The 20034-nt window shown below is 38.2% G+C and overlaps 1 protein-coding gene across 8 annotated transcripts in view; it reads left to right on the top strand.

The window, feature by feature from the left end:
* The window catches only part of TENM2 (teneurin transmembrane protein 2), a 900957-nt gene that overhangs the window by 658304 nt on the left and 222619 nt on the right, over positions 1-20034 (top strand). For all 8 annotated transcript variants that reach the window (XM_017825633.1, XM_017825634.1, XM_017825631.1 and 5 more), the window contains one exon: positions 19470-19679. In XM_017825633.1, coding sequence (XP_017681122.1) covers positions 19470-19679 — 210 coding nt within the window. The remainder of the gene's footprint in view (positions 1-19469; positions 19680-20034) is intronic.

The following is a 20034-nucleotide window of genomic DNA, read 5'->3' on the forward strand; positions in this document are numbered from 1 at the left end:
GACATGGCAAATGGGGCAGAAGCTCAGAGGTGTCCCTGTGAGCCCACGTGGGTCCCAAATTTCCTGCAGCCACAGAAGAATACGGGGTTGTTGACAGCTAGAGAACAAGGAGCTGGAGAGTTTCTGAGCTGAAGTGAGAGGCCATGCGCTCCCTGCAGCTGCTCTCACTTCAGCCTTCTCCAGATGAGCCTCTTCCTTAAGTCTTTATTCACCCTTTTAAACTTTGTTTATACTAGTAATTTCTGTGGGGCTTCTGGGTATGAGATGCTGTAGCCATTCTAATATTTTTTAGTAAATACACTGCACTTGCTTGTTTAGTTAGTTAATTCCTCACACAGTTGCTTTGTTTGATACTACTTTTTTTATTTTTTTAGCAATTTCTTCTTGTTCTGCGAGGAAGGCAAGAATCACATTTCTATGAACCAGATACTTTGTTACACTAACACATATTTTGTACTTAACAAGTACAGATTTAAGTGATTATTTATATAAAACGTGTGAGAATAAATTCTTCCTGTGCTTGTCTCTTGAGGCTTAAATTCATGATTCTGAATTTTTCTACACACAGCAGTTAATGATTTAATTTGTATTGGTGGCAGTTTAAATCCTGTCACTGCTCAAATGGCACTGACTGCTGCTACGAAAATACACAACCATGAAATAATCCCAGATCGTTGTGGGGGGAAAAAAAAGTAAACCAGATTTAAATACTTAATTTCTCAGATATTAATCTTGAAATGGAACTGTTTAAATGTAAGAGAAGAGTAAACTATTCTTCTTACAGAATCCTTCAGTGTATCTCTCAAAAGTCAAATTTGATCTGGAATGCTAATGTTACATTTCTGTATTTCAGAGGATCTGGGACCTTTTAAGCTGTCTTAACTTCTCTCTGCTACCTTTTGACACATTTTGGGAAGGCATAATGAACTTCTGTTGGAGGCAGAGGAATTCGAAAGTGTTCAACAGTGTCAAGCATGATGCCAGAAAGAGTGCAAAGTCTTTTCAGTGATCATAACAAAAGTTGATCTAGAAGTCCCCTCAATGTTTTACTCCTTTTTTTTTTCTTTTTTTGAGGCATATTTCCCACAGCAGCTGATTTTCTCCCAGCACATTGCAATGTATTTCAGGGGTTGTGCTGACAGCATCATAGAGACTCCAGAAAATGAAACCCACCTTAGAGCACGGAACTGAAGTGATTCCTGGTTTTAAAATCTTTGAAGAAGAGACTTTGGAGAAAAACACTCATTCTAATGAGAAGGCATAAAGTGCAGTCCTCCCCACACTGCTGGATCACAGCACTCAGTTAAACCTCTGCATGTAGGTTAATCGTTGGCAGAGGCAGCAACAATTAGAATTATCACAATGTCATGATGGCTTTTAGCTGCTCCTCTGAACCTGCTTGGTATCTACAAGCAAAAAAACAGTTAAAACAGTAATTTTTCTTTGTAAGAACTCAAAGTATAGAATCTTAACCACGTAGAAAATTTGAAATGTCAGCTTGATTCTGTTGTTTTGATCACTCGGGACCTGAGCAGACACAATGATGGTGGTGGTGAACCTGCTGTCTTTAGGGTGGCCAGTCTTCCTGAGAGGTGTTCATGCCCCAGGCCTTTGGGCAATGAAATAGTCCAGTCCACTGGAGTGTTCCTTCTTTTTGGTGGCCTTGTTAATAGTGGCAAAGCCATGTGCCACCTGGAGTACATCCTGCTTTTAGTAACTGTCAAGTGACAACAATGAGCAGGTTAATGCAGAAAGGCATCCCTTAAGTTACTTTTGGGCTGGGGACAAGTAGTGAATGAGCTTGTTCCAGGAAAATGTTGCCAGTTTTCACTTCTTTGTATTGATATTTAAATCTGAACGTTGCTCTTGTCAGAGGTTGTTGGAGCTGATGGCACAGACTGAGGTTTGACTTAACATCACAGAGGCAAACTCTTGCCCAACGGTCTCATTCTAAATATTCTAACATCAGGATAGTTCTGCATTCACTGGTGTCAGCTTTTCCTCAGTGATGTACCTATCATATTAAACATAATATCATTGTAATAATGAAGCCTCCTTTCACCCTGCTGTCTTTGAGCTGGCTGCTCTGTTGGATCTATGGTAGAGGCAGAAGATAAATAAGCGTGGCTAAGTTGTGATAATACTGGGCAAAGAATGAACTGGATACTATAAACATTTTCTGTCCTAACCATTTCTATAGATAGGAAGGATATTGCTGTAGTTGTTAATGACTTTGAGGTTCTTAAACTCGTATCAGGGGTGTCGTTACTCTAACAAAATCTTAATCAAGTCTTTCAGTGGCAATATTGAATTTTAAAAGTTAGTAGTTACTGGTTACAGCGTGACTTCGTTAGTATACAGGAAAATCATTCTGTGGTGATTAACATCTATTCACATCTTGGAATGCATTATGGGCTCTAAATTATCATAGAAATTAATGCAATCTTCTTAAAAGGGTTTAAAATATGGTAATAGATACAGCATACCAGCACCTGCAGCTCAAGGTACCAAAGTTATTAAAGTTGGATATAATTATATTTATTTTGCAAGCATCTAAATGAGGGGGAGAATAAGAAACAAAGTTTAATAAAAATTGAAAAGATAGGCACTCAATTTGAGATCAAGACAGATTTTTTAAATTTTCTTTCATTTAACGAATATATTGATATTTCTGATGCATATGAAATACTTTGTCCATTTTAAAGCTTGAAACCTGTGGCAGAATTGTGATATTCCTTGGACTGACTTTGTATTAGTGAACTCAACTGGGTTTCTTGTGATTTACACCAGTAAATCAAGGAGGGAAACTGGTTACACAAGTTTAATTGTTCAAGGCTGCTGCTTCTTACCTGTGCACTGTGCACATGTTTTTTTAAGGGTCACTTGCGGATTAATTTTCCAGTGGTCTAACAGACCAGATGTATGAAGACAAAATATGACAGCTGCTTGCAACTCAGATCCTGAGTTAGCAGAGACCTGAAAGTGAGCAGGTACAATTAATGGGGCTGATGTGCTGTAGTACTTTGCTTATTTAGAGATGTGATATGTGGATGCATAAATAGCTGATCTGAACTTGACTTCTGCAATTAAACTAATGGAACTAGTGAAAGGTTATGATTATTTCCCCCATGTAAAAGAAAAATATACGTATATATTGATGTGTTTCTGTTGAATATCTGTGGCATAATAAGTAAATATCTCCTCATTCCTTACCTCCTTGTTCTTTGGATGTTTCATAGAGTGAATCCCTGCCTATCTTTAAGATAACAAGAAGACACGCTGACATTTGATGGCAGTGTTCATTGTGCATAAAGTGGAGCGTGTACAGCACATTAAGTGCAGAGTTGGAATGCCAAGAGAGATTTACAGATAACAGAAATTAGCAGAAAACGCTTCTTATTATCAGTAGGGGAAAGCTGTATTTTAAATGACAGCCAGATGCTTGTTTACTGTCACTATAACCTTAATGGTGATACTCTGTTCGCAGCCACTGAGGTCGGGGGGAATTCGGGGAGACTTCAACCACAGCCTTACTTTGTTTATTTTTGTTTTTCCTGAAGTAGAATGTGATGTCTGCTGCTCACGGTGCCAAACAGTATAAAACAACACAAAAACGGTAGCTGTTTAGTGAGTGGTTCTGGCTTTTGGTGAAGGGAGTGTTGGGATATGTGTGTTTTGCCAGATGTGGTACAGGAAAGCAAAATCTTCGCAGTATCACTAGATTATCATTCATAAGTACTTCTGTTTCAATTTTCTCAACAGTTCCTTCAGCACTAGAGGCTTCTAAGCATCTGTTGATATTTTATGATGATCTTAATGAGATAGAAAAACAAGTGTTTTCTGCATAGGAATGAGTTCAGAATATTTTTGTCCCATTTGGAATGAAGTTAGAATTACAATTTAGTCCTTATGTAGATACCCTTGTCCAGCTGTAACACTTGAGATTTGCTTTAGCTTTAAGTTTGAGACTGAAAGTAAGCAGTGGAAGAGAAAAGGGAATAAAAATGAAGGGATTAAAAAAATACGAACACACCACACCCTGCAACAAAACAGAAAACAAGCAAAGTCAATAAACAGTGTAATTACTAATTCATCCAGAAATTAAAGTCATGGGTTTTTAAAGTGAAGTGAGCAAAACCGATAACTAACAGTTTGCCAGGGCGATAACACGGGTATCTGTAACTCTTTTAATTGGCTTTAACCTTTCCCTTTGTGTGGAACTATTACAAAATAAAAGGAGAGAATATTTAGAGAGAGAGGTGGGTGTTAGCTCATGGTTTGCACCATTTTAATGAGGCCAAAGCAATAAAGACTCCCAACAGCTCCTGAGGTCTGGATGATGAATGGCCATCTTCCACTGATGAAGCACAGTGTTGTGCTCAAAAATATGAGTTGCTGTTTAAATATGAAAATATTAATTTATTCAGTTAGGAACTATTCTTGAATGATTTATTCCTTCTCAGGAATATGTGTGCCAATGTATTTGAATAAAAATCAAATAAGTTTTGCTTCGTGGCAGGAGGAAAGTTGAAGTGGCTGGATTAGAGAAAGTGCTTTTAAGGTGTGGTAGACTTGGAAATAAATAAATAAATAAATGAAACACATGCACACGTGTTCGAATACATTTACTTAGGCAGTTTAGGTATGTCTCCAGTAAATTGATCATTAATCACATGTAGCAAAGTTACAGTGAGAACTTAGCAATTGCCAGCTGTGCCATTTTCCTAATGCAAGGTTAAATATGTGGTGGATAAGTAAGTGCTAGTTTTAGTGGAAGTGTGGATAGTAATTATTGCCTATTGATTATCCTTAATGGCTTCATTTATTCAAGGTGTTTGTCTTATTCGATGTGGTGGAAATCTACTGTGCATCGAGCATATAATTGAAAGATGATGCTTAGAGTTTCTCATTTGATGATCCTTATGATTTCTTATTTTATGCTTTAATTTTTTCCATTTTGGTCCATTTTATTCCCTCGAAAAATATCTGAAGTAACAATCTGAGAGTGGACAAGCAGCTTCACATCCACATCCGCATTAACGTTTGTATACTGAGCTGCAGTATCTAAAAATAGAGCTGGTAAACACATGTATGATTGCTGAGTGTATTCCTAGGGGAAACTGAAGTTGCTTAAGAAAGGAATATAGCTCCTCTTGCACACAGGAACACCCTGAGAAATAAATCCCATGTAGTTACCTTCCCTTCACTCACAATATCTTCACATACCATTTACAAGAGAAAAAACACTGTCAAAATAAAATAGGTGTTGCTTCCTGTGACACACAGCTACATTGTTAGTCTGAAAGTTTTATTAACAGCTCACATTTATATATTTTTATGATACTTTTAAAATAGTGAATTATGAACGATTGAAAATATCCTCCAGCTTAATTGAGAACCATTATGTCTAGTAATTGCCAGTGATTTCAGAAACAGCCGTTGTTCTCTGGCCTATTAACATAATTTGAATTTTTTATTGCACTTCATAATTATCTGTTGGAGTTAAAAAACAGGCCCATTTACTGAAGTGTTTAAGAACAAAAGCCCCAAATGGGCTGGATGGTGATGTATTATTTCTATTAACCGACCTTGCTGGAACCGCTTTGTACATCAGTTTTTGATGGGGTCGTGACTTGTGATAGAAGAGGAGGGTGGATTTTCTAGTTTTCATTTCACTAAGTGTAGGTAAAACGACATCTTTTAAAATTGTCTTTGACTCTTTCTTACGTATCTACTCCATTTAGGCCTCAATACCACTTTAACACGATTTCCATGATAGCTGAGAGAAGCATTATTTCGGTCTTATATACTTTACAAATTTTATCTGTTCACTGTGGCAGGTTGGCAAAGACAGAAGGAACTTGACCCCTGCTGAGATTATAACATTTTTGTATCAAGACTTCTTTTTAGTTCTGTGATTTGTACTGAAAACAGGCTCCTTATCTCTCTCTTAGATTTCTATGTACTGGAATAAAAGAAATCACTGAAACTCACTGCATTAATACTGGTTTTTCCAACCCGTGATCACATGCAGCATATGTGATATAAATGCCTCCAGTGACAGGAAGATCTCCTTGTTGTTCCTATTTCTGTCGTCATTCTTTGTAGAAATGGTTTTCAGCAGGTTTTTCTTCCTTGAGTGTTTAGACCTCGAGCCTCCAGGTAATCTCCTCAATTAGTCCCTGGGGCTGTAGAGAGACAGGAAAGTGAAGTTCTCTTAGCACCTAAAATTGCAGGTTCATGTTGAAATTAGGGTTTTAAACAATCTGGTGATGGAGGGGGGAAAAAGAAGAAAAAACCAGATAGAAGTCCTTGACTTTTGGCTGATGGTAAGGATAGTTAAATATGATTGACTTTCCAGAGAGAATTGTAACTAACTTTCTTTGTAATCCCCTGGCAGATGATGTGCCGGGCTGTGTACTCTGCTTCTCTCTACAGTGATCCTCTCTGTCTTACTAATTTCATCTCTGTTCTCCTAAAATCCATCAAATGTTGTGTTCAGCCTTTTCAGGGCCCTGATGGAAAGTCTGAGGAGATTTGGGGGACAGAGGACATGGGGCTGGGGATGGGGAGAGAGGGGACAGGCTGCAAACCACTCTGGCCTCAGCCAGTTGCTTATTTAGGGCATCCAGCTGTTAAATAACTTCACCCATCATCTGTTGCTTCCTTCTGTGGCAGAAACATTTTACATTTCCCTTTACATTCATAATCAGAAAGCACATACCAGGAAATTGGTACAACTCTTGGGGAAAAATGGTGCTGATTAAAAGAGAGCCTTTGCTATGAGCAAAAACAGCTCTTAAGCAGATTTTGTTTGTTGTGTTTGGTTTTATTTTGGAGGAAATACTTTTCTAATAAATTGAAAGAGCCCAGCTGTAAACCTGAATTCCAGACAGGAGCGTTCTGCAAGCTCTGAGTAACATCCATGTAGCTGAGAGGACTGTAAAAATCCCATGCATGTCTTGGCCAGTGGCAAAATTTAGATTTGAATAAACCCAGAGCTTTCTGAGGATTAAAATGGCTTTTTTATTATTATTATTTCTTCAGGAAAGTTTTACATAGGTGAGGTGGAACAAATGGGAAATTTCTTATTATTTAATGTTCTCCCATCACTGAAAATTATAAATGTTATATAAGTGTGATTCTTCATGCTTTAGTGTAGGAGGCATCTTTTGGAAGACTAGGAAAGAAAATCACACAGTATCCTTTGTTGTTAGTTAAGCCTAAACTAGGAATCTGGAATTGTTATACTGCCTTTATGATAGTTTTTACTGTGGGCTCCTGACTATTGTTGCTGAAGAGATCCTTACATCACATTGGGATCTGGACTAACTGGTTTTGCCTTGCAGGACATGCTTTTTAATACCCTTTGCTTGCTTGCTTGTTGGTTTTTTTGGTTTAGTGACATCAACATCAAGTAAAACATATATCTTCCTTCTCGTGAGTAATGAGAATTGTTTTCTGAAAATAGCTCTAAAATCAACTCTTAGTAGGATTAGGACACCACATATCCTAATGTGCATACAAATATATATTTGTGTATGTATCTACATATTTGTATGTGTTCATAGAATATCTATACATATAGTATACACCTGATTCTCAAATATTATGTACATTTTTTTTCCTATTACTTGCAGCAGAGTAAAGGAAGATCCTTAAATAGGGGCCTGACAGACCCCAGTGAAAAGTTTTGTAGATATTGTTTGTAAAACAGAGTCTTGCTATGCAGAAGCAAAGTCTGAGTTTTAAAAATTTCATTTCAGTTATATATTATAAGTGGAGGTTGTTTCAGTTGTATGTCAGTAATATTATGTATTGCAGAGGATGTTGTTCTTCCCTGTTTCTCTGCCTCACTGCTTACAGGTGATGCCAAGTAGTGCCAAATTAGACATGATGTGACCTGAGATCTCTGTGCAATTGTTTTGTCTGGATGTGAGAGGGGAGCTGTCAGTGTGTTTAACATGGGACCAAGTTTTACACTGAGACAATTGATTTTCTTCATACATTTATTTGTGAAATGCAGCTATAAATACAGTAGTTGAGCCACTTCTTGCCTTAAAATTGCAGTGTCAACGATTGTTTGAAATAACAAACCGGAGTTCAGAAATTCAGACGAGTTAGAAGTTGCTTTTGTGGTGTGGATACCAGACTTCAAGGGTGAAAAAGAAACAATCCCAGATATCTTAAGTACTTTTAATGTTCTCTGTCTCCATTGATAGCCTGAATTTTTGACAGCAAAAGCATACACAGTTCATCTTCCCTGACTGCTTTCTCCATAAGCCTTCGACTGAGTTTAGTTATGACTTATAGCTTGAGCATGGCATTTGGGAAAACCAGAAAAAGTAGTATAAATGTAAATGTGAAGAGCTGCAGCTCATTCTGTTTTTGAAATTGTTGGTGTGAAAAGAACTCAACAGTGTTTTATTTAAACAAGGTCTGCTTCAACCTTGATTGACTTGCAGTAAATTGCCTGGTACGAGAGGCAAAAGGAAGTGGATAGAAAAATGGCAATCAACACCAAATGTTTCACATATTGATTGACAAGCACCAGAGATGTGCTAGAGTAAGATAAATTGGCTAACAGAGCCCATCTTGACAGCTCCTGAGATGGGAAAATTGTTCCTGTTAATTTGCTGCTGGGACCTTGTCATTTATGGGGATATATATTTGAGTGCCTTCTAATGGTGTAAACAAACTTTGGATTCCTAAGTAGCATGTTTCAGCTTCAGTTGCTTTAATTTCTCTCTGTCCATGTATTTCTGAGCTGTAGTTATAAAGTGCTTTAAGATTGAAAAGATGAGAGAAACTGTCATTATTTTAAAGATACAGTTCATGCTGCAATACAGGATGGTACATTCAAGCTATTCTGTAGCCTGTTTGATTTTCAGTGGGGTTTTTGCTTTCCTGGAAGGCATGGAACAGAGCCCATTTGTTGTAGAACAACATAAAGAGCATGTGTCTTTATTCCTTCATTCTGGCAACGTTATAATGAAAAGATTTCTTACCTTTTTAACATATCTAGTTTTGTGCTTCCAATGCCTTTTAATCAGGTTACAATTTTTTTAGTACTGCAGAGTGATGATCCCTTTTCCATACAGTAGTCTTTCATGTCTGCAATTTCTTTTCATTAAAAGGAAATTTTATCTTTTTAATTTCCTGTATTGCTCTCCCAGAGTGCCATTAATTATGGCAACACACAACACTGGTAAAATAATTAATGGTCCGATAGCTGTTGTGTTGCAATCTGCCACTCAGAGGTTTTATTTTGGCTAAATCTTTTCACATCAAGTGAAATTTGACATAAACCTTCTCACTTAAGAATAAACATTTTTCAGTTCTCATGTAAGCAAAGTGAGCAGATTCCAGTAGTCATCTAAGGTGTGGCCCACAAACAGCAAATGATATTTTTCTTTCTTCCAGAGTTTACATTCTGGGGTTTTTTTATTTGAGCCTACTTCCCAAACTCTGAACTAGAAATCAACTCTACAAAGCTGGAAATATTTCAAACCTTGTTCAATGCTAGGTGAAAGCAATATTTTATCTGCTTATTTGGAAGTGGTTTGGTAGGTTGTCCATAATCCTGTGCTGGAGTACTTTCTGTGTTCCATGTCTTCTTCAGGGAATAGTGAGTTCTACCAGAAGACATCAAAGAGATTTTAAAGGCCTTATTAGGCCTAGCTTCTTGTTAGTGGTGGTATTTCACCTCCTCCTTTGATTTTAAACTGCAGTTTAGGTCCAAGCTCTGTTCCTAGACCTGAGCACAGTGGATCATCCTGCATTGAATGAACACAGCAGCCTGGTATTCCAGTCAGGAAAAGAGTGCTGTTGGGGGAACTTCTCTCTGTGCAGAAGCTTTTCAGGACTCCAGAGTGAAATCCTGGTTGTGCTGAAGGCAAAAATTCAGTTTGCATTGAGTTACATGGATTACACTGTGGTTTGCAGTTCAATGGTGGGATGGTTGTTCATTCTTGAAGGAGGACGAGTGACAGGGCCTGGTAACTTCTTGTCACACAAATGTTCAGTGTAAAGTATCATAACAGTCTAAAAGCACCCATTAAATGTTTAAGAAAGAAATGTTTAACTACCTGAAGTGCAGGAAGTCACAGGGATGTTAAATGCTGACACACTTTTTGTGTTTTGGAAAATTCCACCAGTGACAGGAAGGACTGAGAAGTCAAACATTTAGTTTGCTTGTTACACCCAAAACTCCTGTGAAGTCTTGTAAGAAACACAAGAGTGAATCTTGAGAGAAGAAACCAGATGAAGCAAGAAAAATTTAATTCTCAAGATAATAGCTTGTAAATGTAAGTATCAGTATCAAGAGTAATGGAAGATTAATTCCTATCATCCTGATGCTTTTCTGACTGCACCTCAGTATCTCCCAGCACTAAAAAACACCTCTAGAGCGTGTCCCAGCAGTGGAATAGCAATAATTCAGAAGAGTGTTCTCCACACATTTAGAAAGCAAATAGAAACACCATATTTAAGCTGTAGGTGGAACTAAGAAAAGTAGTCTTCAATAGCCTGAAGCAGAATTAGCCAGAATTTAGCACTGGCACACAATAAGAGCAGATTTTAAGCATATTATTTAAATGATTTGCCCGTTTACATAACATGGATCATGCGAAGCCTTGTTTTTATTTCACATTTGATCACCAGAAATTAGAGCTGCTTTTTTTAGGAGGCTGCAAAGAGTTAACACAAACCCCCTCATCATTATCCAACTCCCACCAGTCAGTACTAACTATGTACAACTTTCACAGAGTTCCTTAAATAATTACAGGAGTTTTCTCATGTTTGTTCAAGACTGTGTTATTTTTCCCACCTATTAGTGGCTCCAGGCACTTGAATCTCGAAGTGTTGCAATGTTCCTGGAAACAAATGTCTCTAACAGACAGAAAGCCAACATCATTCAGGAGGATACACGGTGGAGATGGCAGGAGTGGCTGTGTAGAAGTATTTAGAATTTCAGTAAAATCAGGTGAAGATAAACAGAAGGTGTTTGGTTAGAGGAGCACGGCAGAGTCTGAACTAGTGGTGTCCCTGGAGTAAAGATCAAATCAAGTACTCCTAGATTTATCTGAGGAGGAAGATTTCATAGGGGGAGGCTGGTAATTACCTACCCAGGACCTAATTACGACCCCTTCATTAGTGGAATTCCCTGACATGAATGCTTAGCTGATAAGATTGATAAATAGGGAATTTTCTTTCTTCCCAGTTTTGAAAAGCTGTGCACATATTATTAAGTTACTATAAAGGTGAAAATTCATTCACATATGGTTGTGAGTCTTCCAATAAGTTGCTTCTCAATACATTCCTAATGTTAGAACGTTATTTTTGTCCCACAAGGAACAGGCAGTTGATGAGTTATAATTTAATGTTATAGTTAGTTCAGTTGAACCTTTTTTTAGGGAAGTGCTGGTTGGTGTGAGTTCTGCTCCCATGGATTTGTCTCTGTTTTTATTGCCTGAATCAGAGGTAGGGTAATATTAGAGAAGGCGTTTTGACTTTATGAGTGATGGGAAAAAATCATTGAAACAAATTAATGTTTTCCAGCTATGAAGGTATCAAACATATGCCAAGTAATCAGCTTGCTAGTGTAATAGGTTCATGAAGGAAAAGGGTTTTCTAATCTTATTCACTGGTGTTTTTCCCAAGACAGCAACAGCTTTTATAAAATGAGGCTTGTAACTTCTCATTACAGAATCTAATCTGCCCAGAAGACATTGAACAGCTGCAAAACCCTAACATCTTCTAGCTGTAAATTGCTTTTATTATTTATCTTTGTTTAACTAAAAAAGAAAGGGGCATCAGATGATTTAACAAGACAAGAATTAAATGACATTAGCTTTTGACAGCAGCAAATTATTCCTTTACATACTGAATTGGTTTAGATAATTTTAAAGTCATGACTGTCTCCTTATTTTTAATATCCAAATTTCATAAAACTGATACATTTTTGTAGATGGATTGCTTAGAAAAATTAATCTAACTTTAACACTGGAAGTCAGAAGTGATTGATTTCCAAGTTAGTCTCATTCTTCTGCATAGATTTTAGTAATGATGATATCTTGCATTGGTACAGTGATTTTCATATTCAAAGATTACACATGTGCAGTACTTTAGAAAATATTAACCACATGCAGAGGTCAAATGGTTTAAGGAAGATAACAAAGCTTGAACAAGCTTGTAGAAGGGATCTCTAATAAAAAAGAGACCAGGACTTGCTGGTTGTTCTTCATCTGTCCCTTTTCTATTACCTACAGTTCTCAAGCTGTATTCCTGGGTGTGTAGTAAATGGTTTTACTTCAGAGAACAGGGAACAGAAACATATTAAATATGAATATATTTTAATCTTGAAGGATTTTTTGGTAACAGAAACCATTTTAAAATGTTTCATAACAAGTTTTGAGAAAACTGGTTCATTGTTATGTAAATCACAGGTGATGACTTTCTATGTCTAGATCTCTTTTTTTGACAGTCTCTTAATTTTTTCAGAGCCATCCTCTGTCTTTCCCTTGTATGATATCATGGTATCAGCTTCATCCTTAGTTGCCCTGACTATCAGTTTGTGGCAGAGAAATACCTAAAATCATCAACAAACAGGTCTGGGCGGAAGTATCAGCCCTGTGGTTTTAGAAAGACCTCATTTTCTCCTTTGACTCTTGTGAAATAGGCTCTGTGAAAACCTTTTTCTTAGCTTGGCTGGTTTTGTGCATGTTTGCTTTCAGAGATAGGAGCTTCAGAAGCACTGGAAGTACCTTTCTTCAGTGATAACTCCCTGTCATCCAAATCCTGATTTATATCTTCCTCTTTTGCCGTTTTGAAGCGTGTTTGCCTTAGAGGAAAAAAAATGCAGCGGGAGTTTAGGCAACACAAAGCAACGATCACAGGTTGTTGGATTTCTTTCCCTCTTTTTCCCCGAGTGCTTCATTTGGGGTTTTTGTGTTGTCAGCTGGAAGTGCAGCCTGCTGAGTGAAGGGTTACCCGAGTGCTCTGCACGGCTGGCTGAGCGCTGCTGCCTGCTGCTGGGGTGATGGTGGGTGCTGTGCCTTGTCTCTCTCCTGGGAGCTGCCAGCACAGCATGCTTGACTCTGGAGGGAATAACTTTCTCCCCTGAGCCCAGCTTTGCCTGCTGAGGCCCTGCCAGCCTCTGTTGCGTGGAAGCACAAATGCCAGTTCGGCTCCAAAATCATAGATGTGTTGCCCCGCCCTTGTCAATTAAATGTAGTCATTTCACCAAATACAAAACATTTGTCTTCCCTATGCCAGTAGGAGCAATGTATATTTAATTTATTAAAATACAACTCTGCCTGAGAGTGCCCAGGCCATTGGTGAGCCATGCTTTGCATTAATTTTGGAAGGAGAGATTTTTTTTTTCTCATGCAGAAAGCAATTCTTGTGGGGAGGAAGAGGAGAGTTTGCTGAATGTGCTGTACCTCGGGAAAGTTTCACCTCCATCAGCTGCCTGCTTACTTTATAGTGCTTTGCACTGCAAAAACATGCATCTTACATTATCTAGTTGTTTCCTGACAAATTTAGCAGCATTTCTCACTCTTTAAAGTGCTGACAATGTAGGTGCTTCACTTAGGCTGACTTGCAAACATGGTGAGAACGTGTTGAGCGCTGGAGGAGGAGGAGAGCAGTGAGCCTGTTACAGGGTCCTGCCTCTGGTCCTTGTGCTGATTCTGTCCAGCTCTGCCACTGTTTCTTGATGGAAAGGAGCAAAGGAGGAGGATATCTGATCCTTCTCTTTCATCACCTCTCGTTGGTATTCAGCCAATGCCATTATTAGATAGCCTTCTCTATATAATTTTAGTAAATATGAGCAACACAGCAACTGCAGTTAATGATCCTGTCCATCATTTAAGTCACTAACGTAATTTTATGGGATTACTTCACACAGGGTCCTATACTTTGTATTGGTGTAACATGAACATCAGCAGCTTCAATCAGTAAATGTCAAAATCTTAATTGCCAATTAAGTGTTTTACACGGCGTTTCTGATGCCATCAGTTATGGAGAAACAACTCATCTGCTTTTGCTCTTTACTTCCTTAGCTTCCTGCATTAATATTTTAATGCTACTGCATCCTCCAAACAGTTTTTTAAAAAGTTAGCTTAAAGTTTCCTTTCTTTCTGCAATCTGATGTCTCAAGGACTGAACACTGAGACCATTGATTTGTGTATTTTTTTCTTATCTCAGTCCTTATGACCATATCTGTAGAACAAAGAGAAGTTATTGATAGCAATAGATGTGACTGACTGTAACTATTACAGGTCATTTATGTTTATTGTCTGCATGACTACCAGGTAGCCTGAGAGAAAGTACAAAAAAGTTATATCATAATCCCTTGGTTATGAAGATCACCAGCTGTTTAAAGCTGTTGAAACTTGATTTTTCTTATAAAAAGCAAACACGGGAAGATGCTGTCATAAATATAATTTACCAATGAAGACAAGCTACTTAGGTCTGTGAAATTCTCAGTGTGACATGCTGAAAATGCATGGGGTTGAACAGTCTACACAGATGTTTTCTACACATGTCTGACCTTAGAAGAGAGATTCTCCTGATGGGAAAAGTTTGAGGATACCCTTTGCAGATACAATAGGCTTTGAGATCTGTATTTACCACCCCTGGGATTCAGTTATTTTCTAGTGGCAGGAGTTGCTGAAAAGGATAACTTCAGAATGTGGGATGGAAACACACAAGTTTTCATCTGCTGCCCAACCAAATTAATGGCAAAACGGCTATTTAAGGAGTCTGGATTAACCCGTTAGACCTGTTAAAATAATGTACTTTTTTGGATATTATTTATGTCTGTCTAGATGTGTGTGGGTAATTGTAATTGCATATGTAAAAATGAATATAAATATATACACACAGATTTTGGAATGAATGTTTTCATGGTGACTGCTCAAAATTCTTGAGTTCCAAGGGGTTTTTTAGGTTCCCTGCTTCCTGTCATGCCCCGTGGTGTATTATAGAGGCCAGGGTTTCACACACATGTGGACTTTATTTATCCACAAAACTCCATAAGTCCTTTACAGAAGCAGGAAGAACAGGGAGTATGGAAAGTGTATTTCAAATATCCTTCAGTAACTGATAAGCATCTTGCATCTCCTCTTTGATCATGTCTCTTATTTATGTATATTCATGCCAGGAGTGATTGCAGGCATTCTTTTTTCCTTTTTATTTTTTTCCTTCTGGCGATGGTTTTGGTCTTTCAGGCCAATAGCAACTGAAGTATCTCTTTTCCAAATTTGTTTTTGTGATTAAGATGAACAGAATCTTAGCTCTCTTACAAATCTCTAGGCTTGAAACAGTCTCCCCTGTCATGCCATTGCTGCCTTGTACCATGACTGCACATGGCACACGGGTGAGCTCTGCCTTGTTCAGCCTCTGCCTGGCTGTGAAGTTGTCCTTAACAAGGAGATTAAAGGAATTCCTCCCATCAGTGTCTGATCTGCATCCTCAGCTTTTGAGGATGTCTTCCTGAACATGGTTGCAGAGCTGTGGCACCATTACCAGCTCTGAGCGTGGCCTGGTTTCTAAATGTAGGTTCTACAGCAGATTTTAAGCCTCAGGGACCTCAAGTGTAGCAGTAACTGAGGAACAGTTTCATAAAGGTTCCTGAGCTGATGAAGAAATGAGAAATTGATTTTAAAAGAAAAGGGAATTTAAGTGATAAGAGGATAAATAAGGCCCTTGCAGAATGAGGTGCCATGTGGCACGGAAGCCCAAAGCCAGCCCAAATTTGAATGAAGGAAAGTTACCAAATAGTACTCTAAATAGTTAAATGAGATAAATGACAGGAGAAAGGAAGGGGAGGAAGAGGGGAGGAGGAGAATTTTTTTTTTTTCCTTCTTGGATGCTTGCTCTTTTTGAAAAATACCTTACAGATGCTGCATTCAGTATCTTACAAGTCTTTTTCATGCATGAATATATGCAGTATGAACATGCATATGAACAGATATTGGAAGAAGAACTAATACATTTTCCTATTGAAAATGTAATACATCAGCTTTATGTCTGACTTCCCTTTCTAGCATTTGTATCTGTTCTATCTTTCTTTGAGTATGTTACACAATTACATTATTGCTGTCACTGGAAGTATCCATTACATAGGATTTCTGTCAATGCACAACCAGATAAAAAAATTATTCATAGAAGCTTTAACATATTAATATATGAAGACTAGACACCAATTGTAGGAACTTCTATTGACTTTGTGATTTAGATGTTGAAAACAGCAGTGTAACAGAATAGTGATGTTACCAGACATTGCAGAGTGTCTCATACACTGTAGGGTATTGCAAATCCCATTGTGAAATGATGGAAACTAAGAACCATTTCAAGAGATGGGGGGTTTCACAATCCAGCTGCTGAGGGCTCTGTTGATACCTGAATGGGTCTGACAAGGAGCTCAGGTTTATAAAACCTGTAAAGCTTAGTCTGTTCTTTTAAATGGTTGGTTGAACTTATTTCACCAAGATATTTGTATTAGTATGAATTTTTCTCATTATTTCTCACTTAAGACTATATAGTAACAAATAAACTGCATGTAGCATGCTCTTTAGAGCCTAACTGATAACCCACACTTCTCTTTGGTGGTTTCACAACCATTCTCTCAGCTGTGGTACTGCAGATAGTCACCCTTTACATTCATTTCCTAAGGCAACAAAGCTTAATAGTGTCTTCCTGTTCCTCTTCAGTAATTTTTCAACTCAAATCCCACCAAATTTTACAAAGGATTGGGTAAATATTGTAAGATATGCTGATTGTTTCAGGGGCTGAGGGTGGAGAGAGAAGATGCTTTATACTGGAGCCCCACAACAGTAGAGGGAATGGCTGTAGTGGGAGTCTAATGTTCAGTAGATGCCAAAAATCAACTTGATAGAAAGATCAGGAATGCCCCGACCACAAGAAAGGTTTTAATCAAATTTGGCAGCTTATTAGGAAATCTAACCACAGGACAGATTGGCAATAGGTTCTGTGGCTCACAGACATCTATGTTTTTCAGTTAACTTGTTCTCGTGGACAGATCTTCCTCAGGAACCAACTTCCCACCAAAATAATGCAACGTTTTAACAACTTCACCCCTTCTGTTTTCTCTAACTACAAACAGAACTGTAGCAATTAGACATTTTAGCTTTTCTTCAGGGATTTGGGCTGTATTTTTTCACGATGCTAACTATGCAATTAGCTTTCCTGACAAAAGAATTCTTGAGGGTTTTTTTCATTTCTCAATGCGCTCTGCAAAAATGTACCTAAATTGTTCTAAAATACTATATGCAGTTTACACAGAAGGAGAAAATCTTTTCCTTCATCTTATACCCTCACATGTCCAACAGTTTCATAATACAGTAACATATTTCCATGTGATACATACAGTAAATGCAGATTTAGAATTTATAAAGCTGCTTCTTTCAGCTTCACAGTGTTGAAGCAGAGCCAGAATATGTGAAAATTAAATGCACACAGTGGGCACAAGTGTCACATTCCTGTCAGAGGTGTGTCAAACCTCAGCCTCTCTGCTTCTTTCCAGCACAGTGCAAAGAAATAATTAGAAGCTGTGGTTCTGCTCAATCACTTCCCTTGAATGTTTAGGATATTCCCTGTAATATTTCATAAGAATAGCATAATCATGAATAATAACAATAGTTATTCTTATCATCAGTATTAGAATTATTGCCTCACAAATGCAAGCCCACAATGAAAATATTCAGTGCACGTTGAATTTTCTCTGGCAAAAAAGATGGTAGCTGGGAGTTAGTATAGAGTAGCTTAAATCCATTTCTGTCATATCATAACTTGGTCATTCAGTCTTATCCATGTATCCAGTGCTAAAAAATATAATAACAAATAATCATAATAGTCACTTACCTATCGCCAGGTATTTATTTTATATTAAAGCTTTTGAAGGGAAGAAGGTAGTTTGTGCTATTTGCTGGCAGCATGCAGTGCAAAGTCAGTGGGTTTCAGTATCTATAGGTGCATTTGGTTGGTTGCTGCACCCCAAATATTATTTATATGTGATGGCTGGAATTTTTCACACTCTTCTTCTCGTTTCCCCCCCTCCTTTTGAATTTTATGTGTGACTCTAGAAGTTTACCTAATTGCATAAACCTTAGTGTAATTCCTATAAAGTGAGGGGTTCTTGATTCAAAAAATGAAGATATAACTAGTGAGAAAGGCAGTGTGTGTTTGCTGCTGTTTCTTTAAGAATGATGGAAGTAAGGACCCACTATTTTATGTAGTTTTGCTGCATTTTAACATTTGTAGCAGATCTCTGCCTTACAGACTTTGGTAGTATCACAGAGGTTGTATTTTATTATGTATAAATTATTCATTACCTGTTTTTTCAACACACTAGATAAACTTGCAGAGATCAGAATGCATGTTTCTCTTCTTCCTCTCATCCCTATAACTGGTCATACTCTAACAGGCAATGCAAAAAAAACCCCAAACCAGTCTTCACCTGTGTGCATTTGATGGAATGGATTGGTGTGAAGTTATGGGAAGTTCACAAAAGTCAAGAATACATAAATATGAACATTGCTGTTGTTGTTGACCTGATGCCATTAGTTTAGTTGACCAAAAAAACCATGTTGTTACAGTGGGCTGAGGTATATTGTACCCACCAAGGATTGGGCTGCAGGGTTGGAATTAACCTGGCTGGTGAGCTGGGCAGGAAATTCTGCCCCTCTGTAGGGGGCAGGAAAGCAACAGGAGTGAAAGAACAGCAAAGCTTCGAGTTGCCAAGCCAGATTCCAGCTTAGCCCATCTCTAAAGTGGAATAATTGCCTTTCAGTCCTGCTGCTCCTGTCACATCTGCCAGTGGGTTTTGGGAAGATCTGCAACATCACAGGAAAAACCTTTGCCTTTCTGCAGTTCTTGTTGCATGCCTCTGAGAGATTCCTGTGCTGGAGCAATTTTCCTAGTTGAAAAAAAAAAAATAAAATCAGCCCACCACCATTATTGTAATAGATTTACAGATGTGATGTAATTTGAGGAATTACAGTTCCCCTTCTCAAAAAAGTCCCTATTTCTGTGAAATTTTTTCTGGTAAAATATGTAGCTGCTGCACTTGAATTTTGCAGGACATGAGAGTGCAGTGAGGAGGCTTTTCAGTGTCTGGTGGCCGAGTGTGGCAGTGCCCACGTGGAGCAGGACAGGACCCTTCTGTCCAGGGGTGGGCAGTGGCATTAACCAGCATCTGTTCACCTGAGGAGCTACAAGCCGGTGCTGCAGGGGGAATTTTTGGAATGAGTTCACAACATATCTGCTTACAGTGCCTTGAATGTGATACAAAGGGACAAGCTGGTACCAGTGGAGAGACTGAGGGGCTCTGCACAGCAGTGCTGGGATGTAACAGCGGGCAGTTACAGTGCAATTACTTGGCTGTTGTGGTTTTTTTCATTACATTCATTGCTGATCTTTGATCCCTCTGTCCTCTTTCCCAGGTCGTCCCATTCCACCTACATCCTCGTCCAGCCTTCTCCCATCTGCTCAGCTGCCCAGTTCTCATAATCCTCCACCAGTTAGCTGCCAGATGCCATTGCTAGACAGCAACACGTCCCATCAAATCATGGACACCAATCCTGACGAGGAGTTCTCTCCTAACTCATATCTGCTGAGAGCATGTTCGGGCCCACAGCAGGCTTCCAGCAGTGGTAAGAAAATTGCAAACATATGGAGTTTGTTTGTGACATGTTTTGTGCCAGTTTTATGCCTTTTTTTTTTTTTTTTTTTACTTTAAATTTGCAAATGTGTTCTTGCATCAGCACAAAATCGAGAGCATCTGTGGAAATGGGGCAACAAAATCTTACTGGTTTATTTCATGGAAACTTTTCTGGAAACACAATACATCATGTATGGTTTCCCTTCGTTTTACTGTAAGGAGATTTTTAGTTTTAGGTATCTTATAAGCAGTGTACAAATGTTATTGAATTCCTGACGTCAGAGGGATTTATTTTTCAAAGTCGGTTTCATGCTCCTTGATATATCTTGTGGGAGAGAGATGTACAC

This window comes from Lepidothrix coronata, unplaced genomic scaffold (assembly GCF_001604755.1).
Source record: "Lepidothrix coronata isolate B3197 unplaced genomic scaffold, Lepidothrix_coronata-1.0 Scaffold121, whole genome shotgun sequence".
Classification (NCBI taxonomy): Eukaryota; Metazoa; Chordata; class Aves; order Passeriformes; family Pipridae; genus Lepidothrix; species Lepidothrix coronata.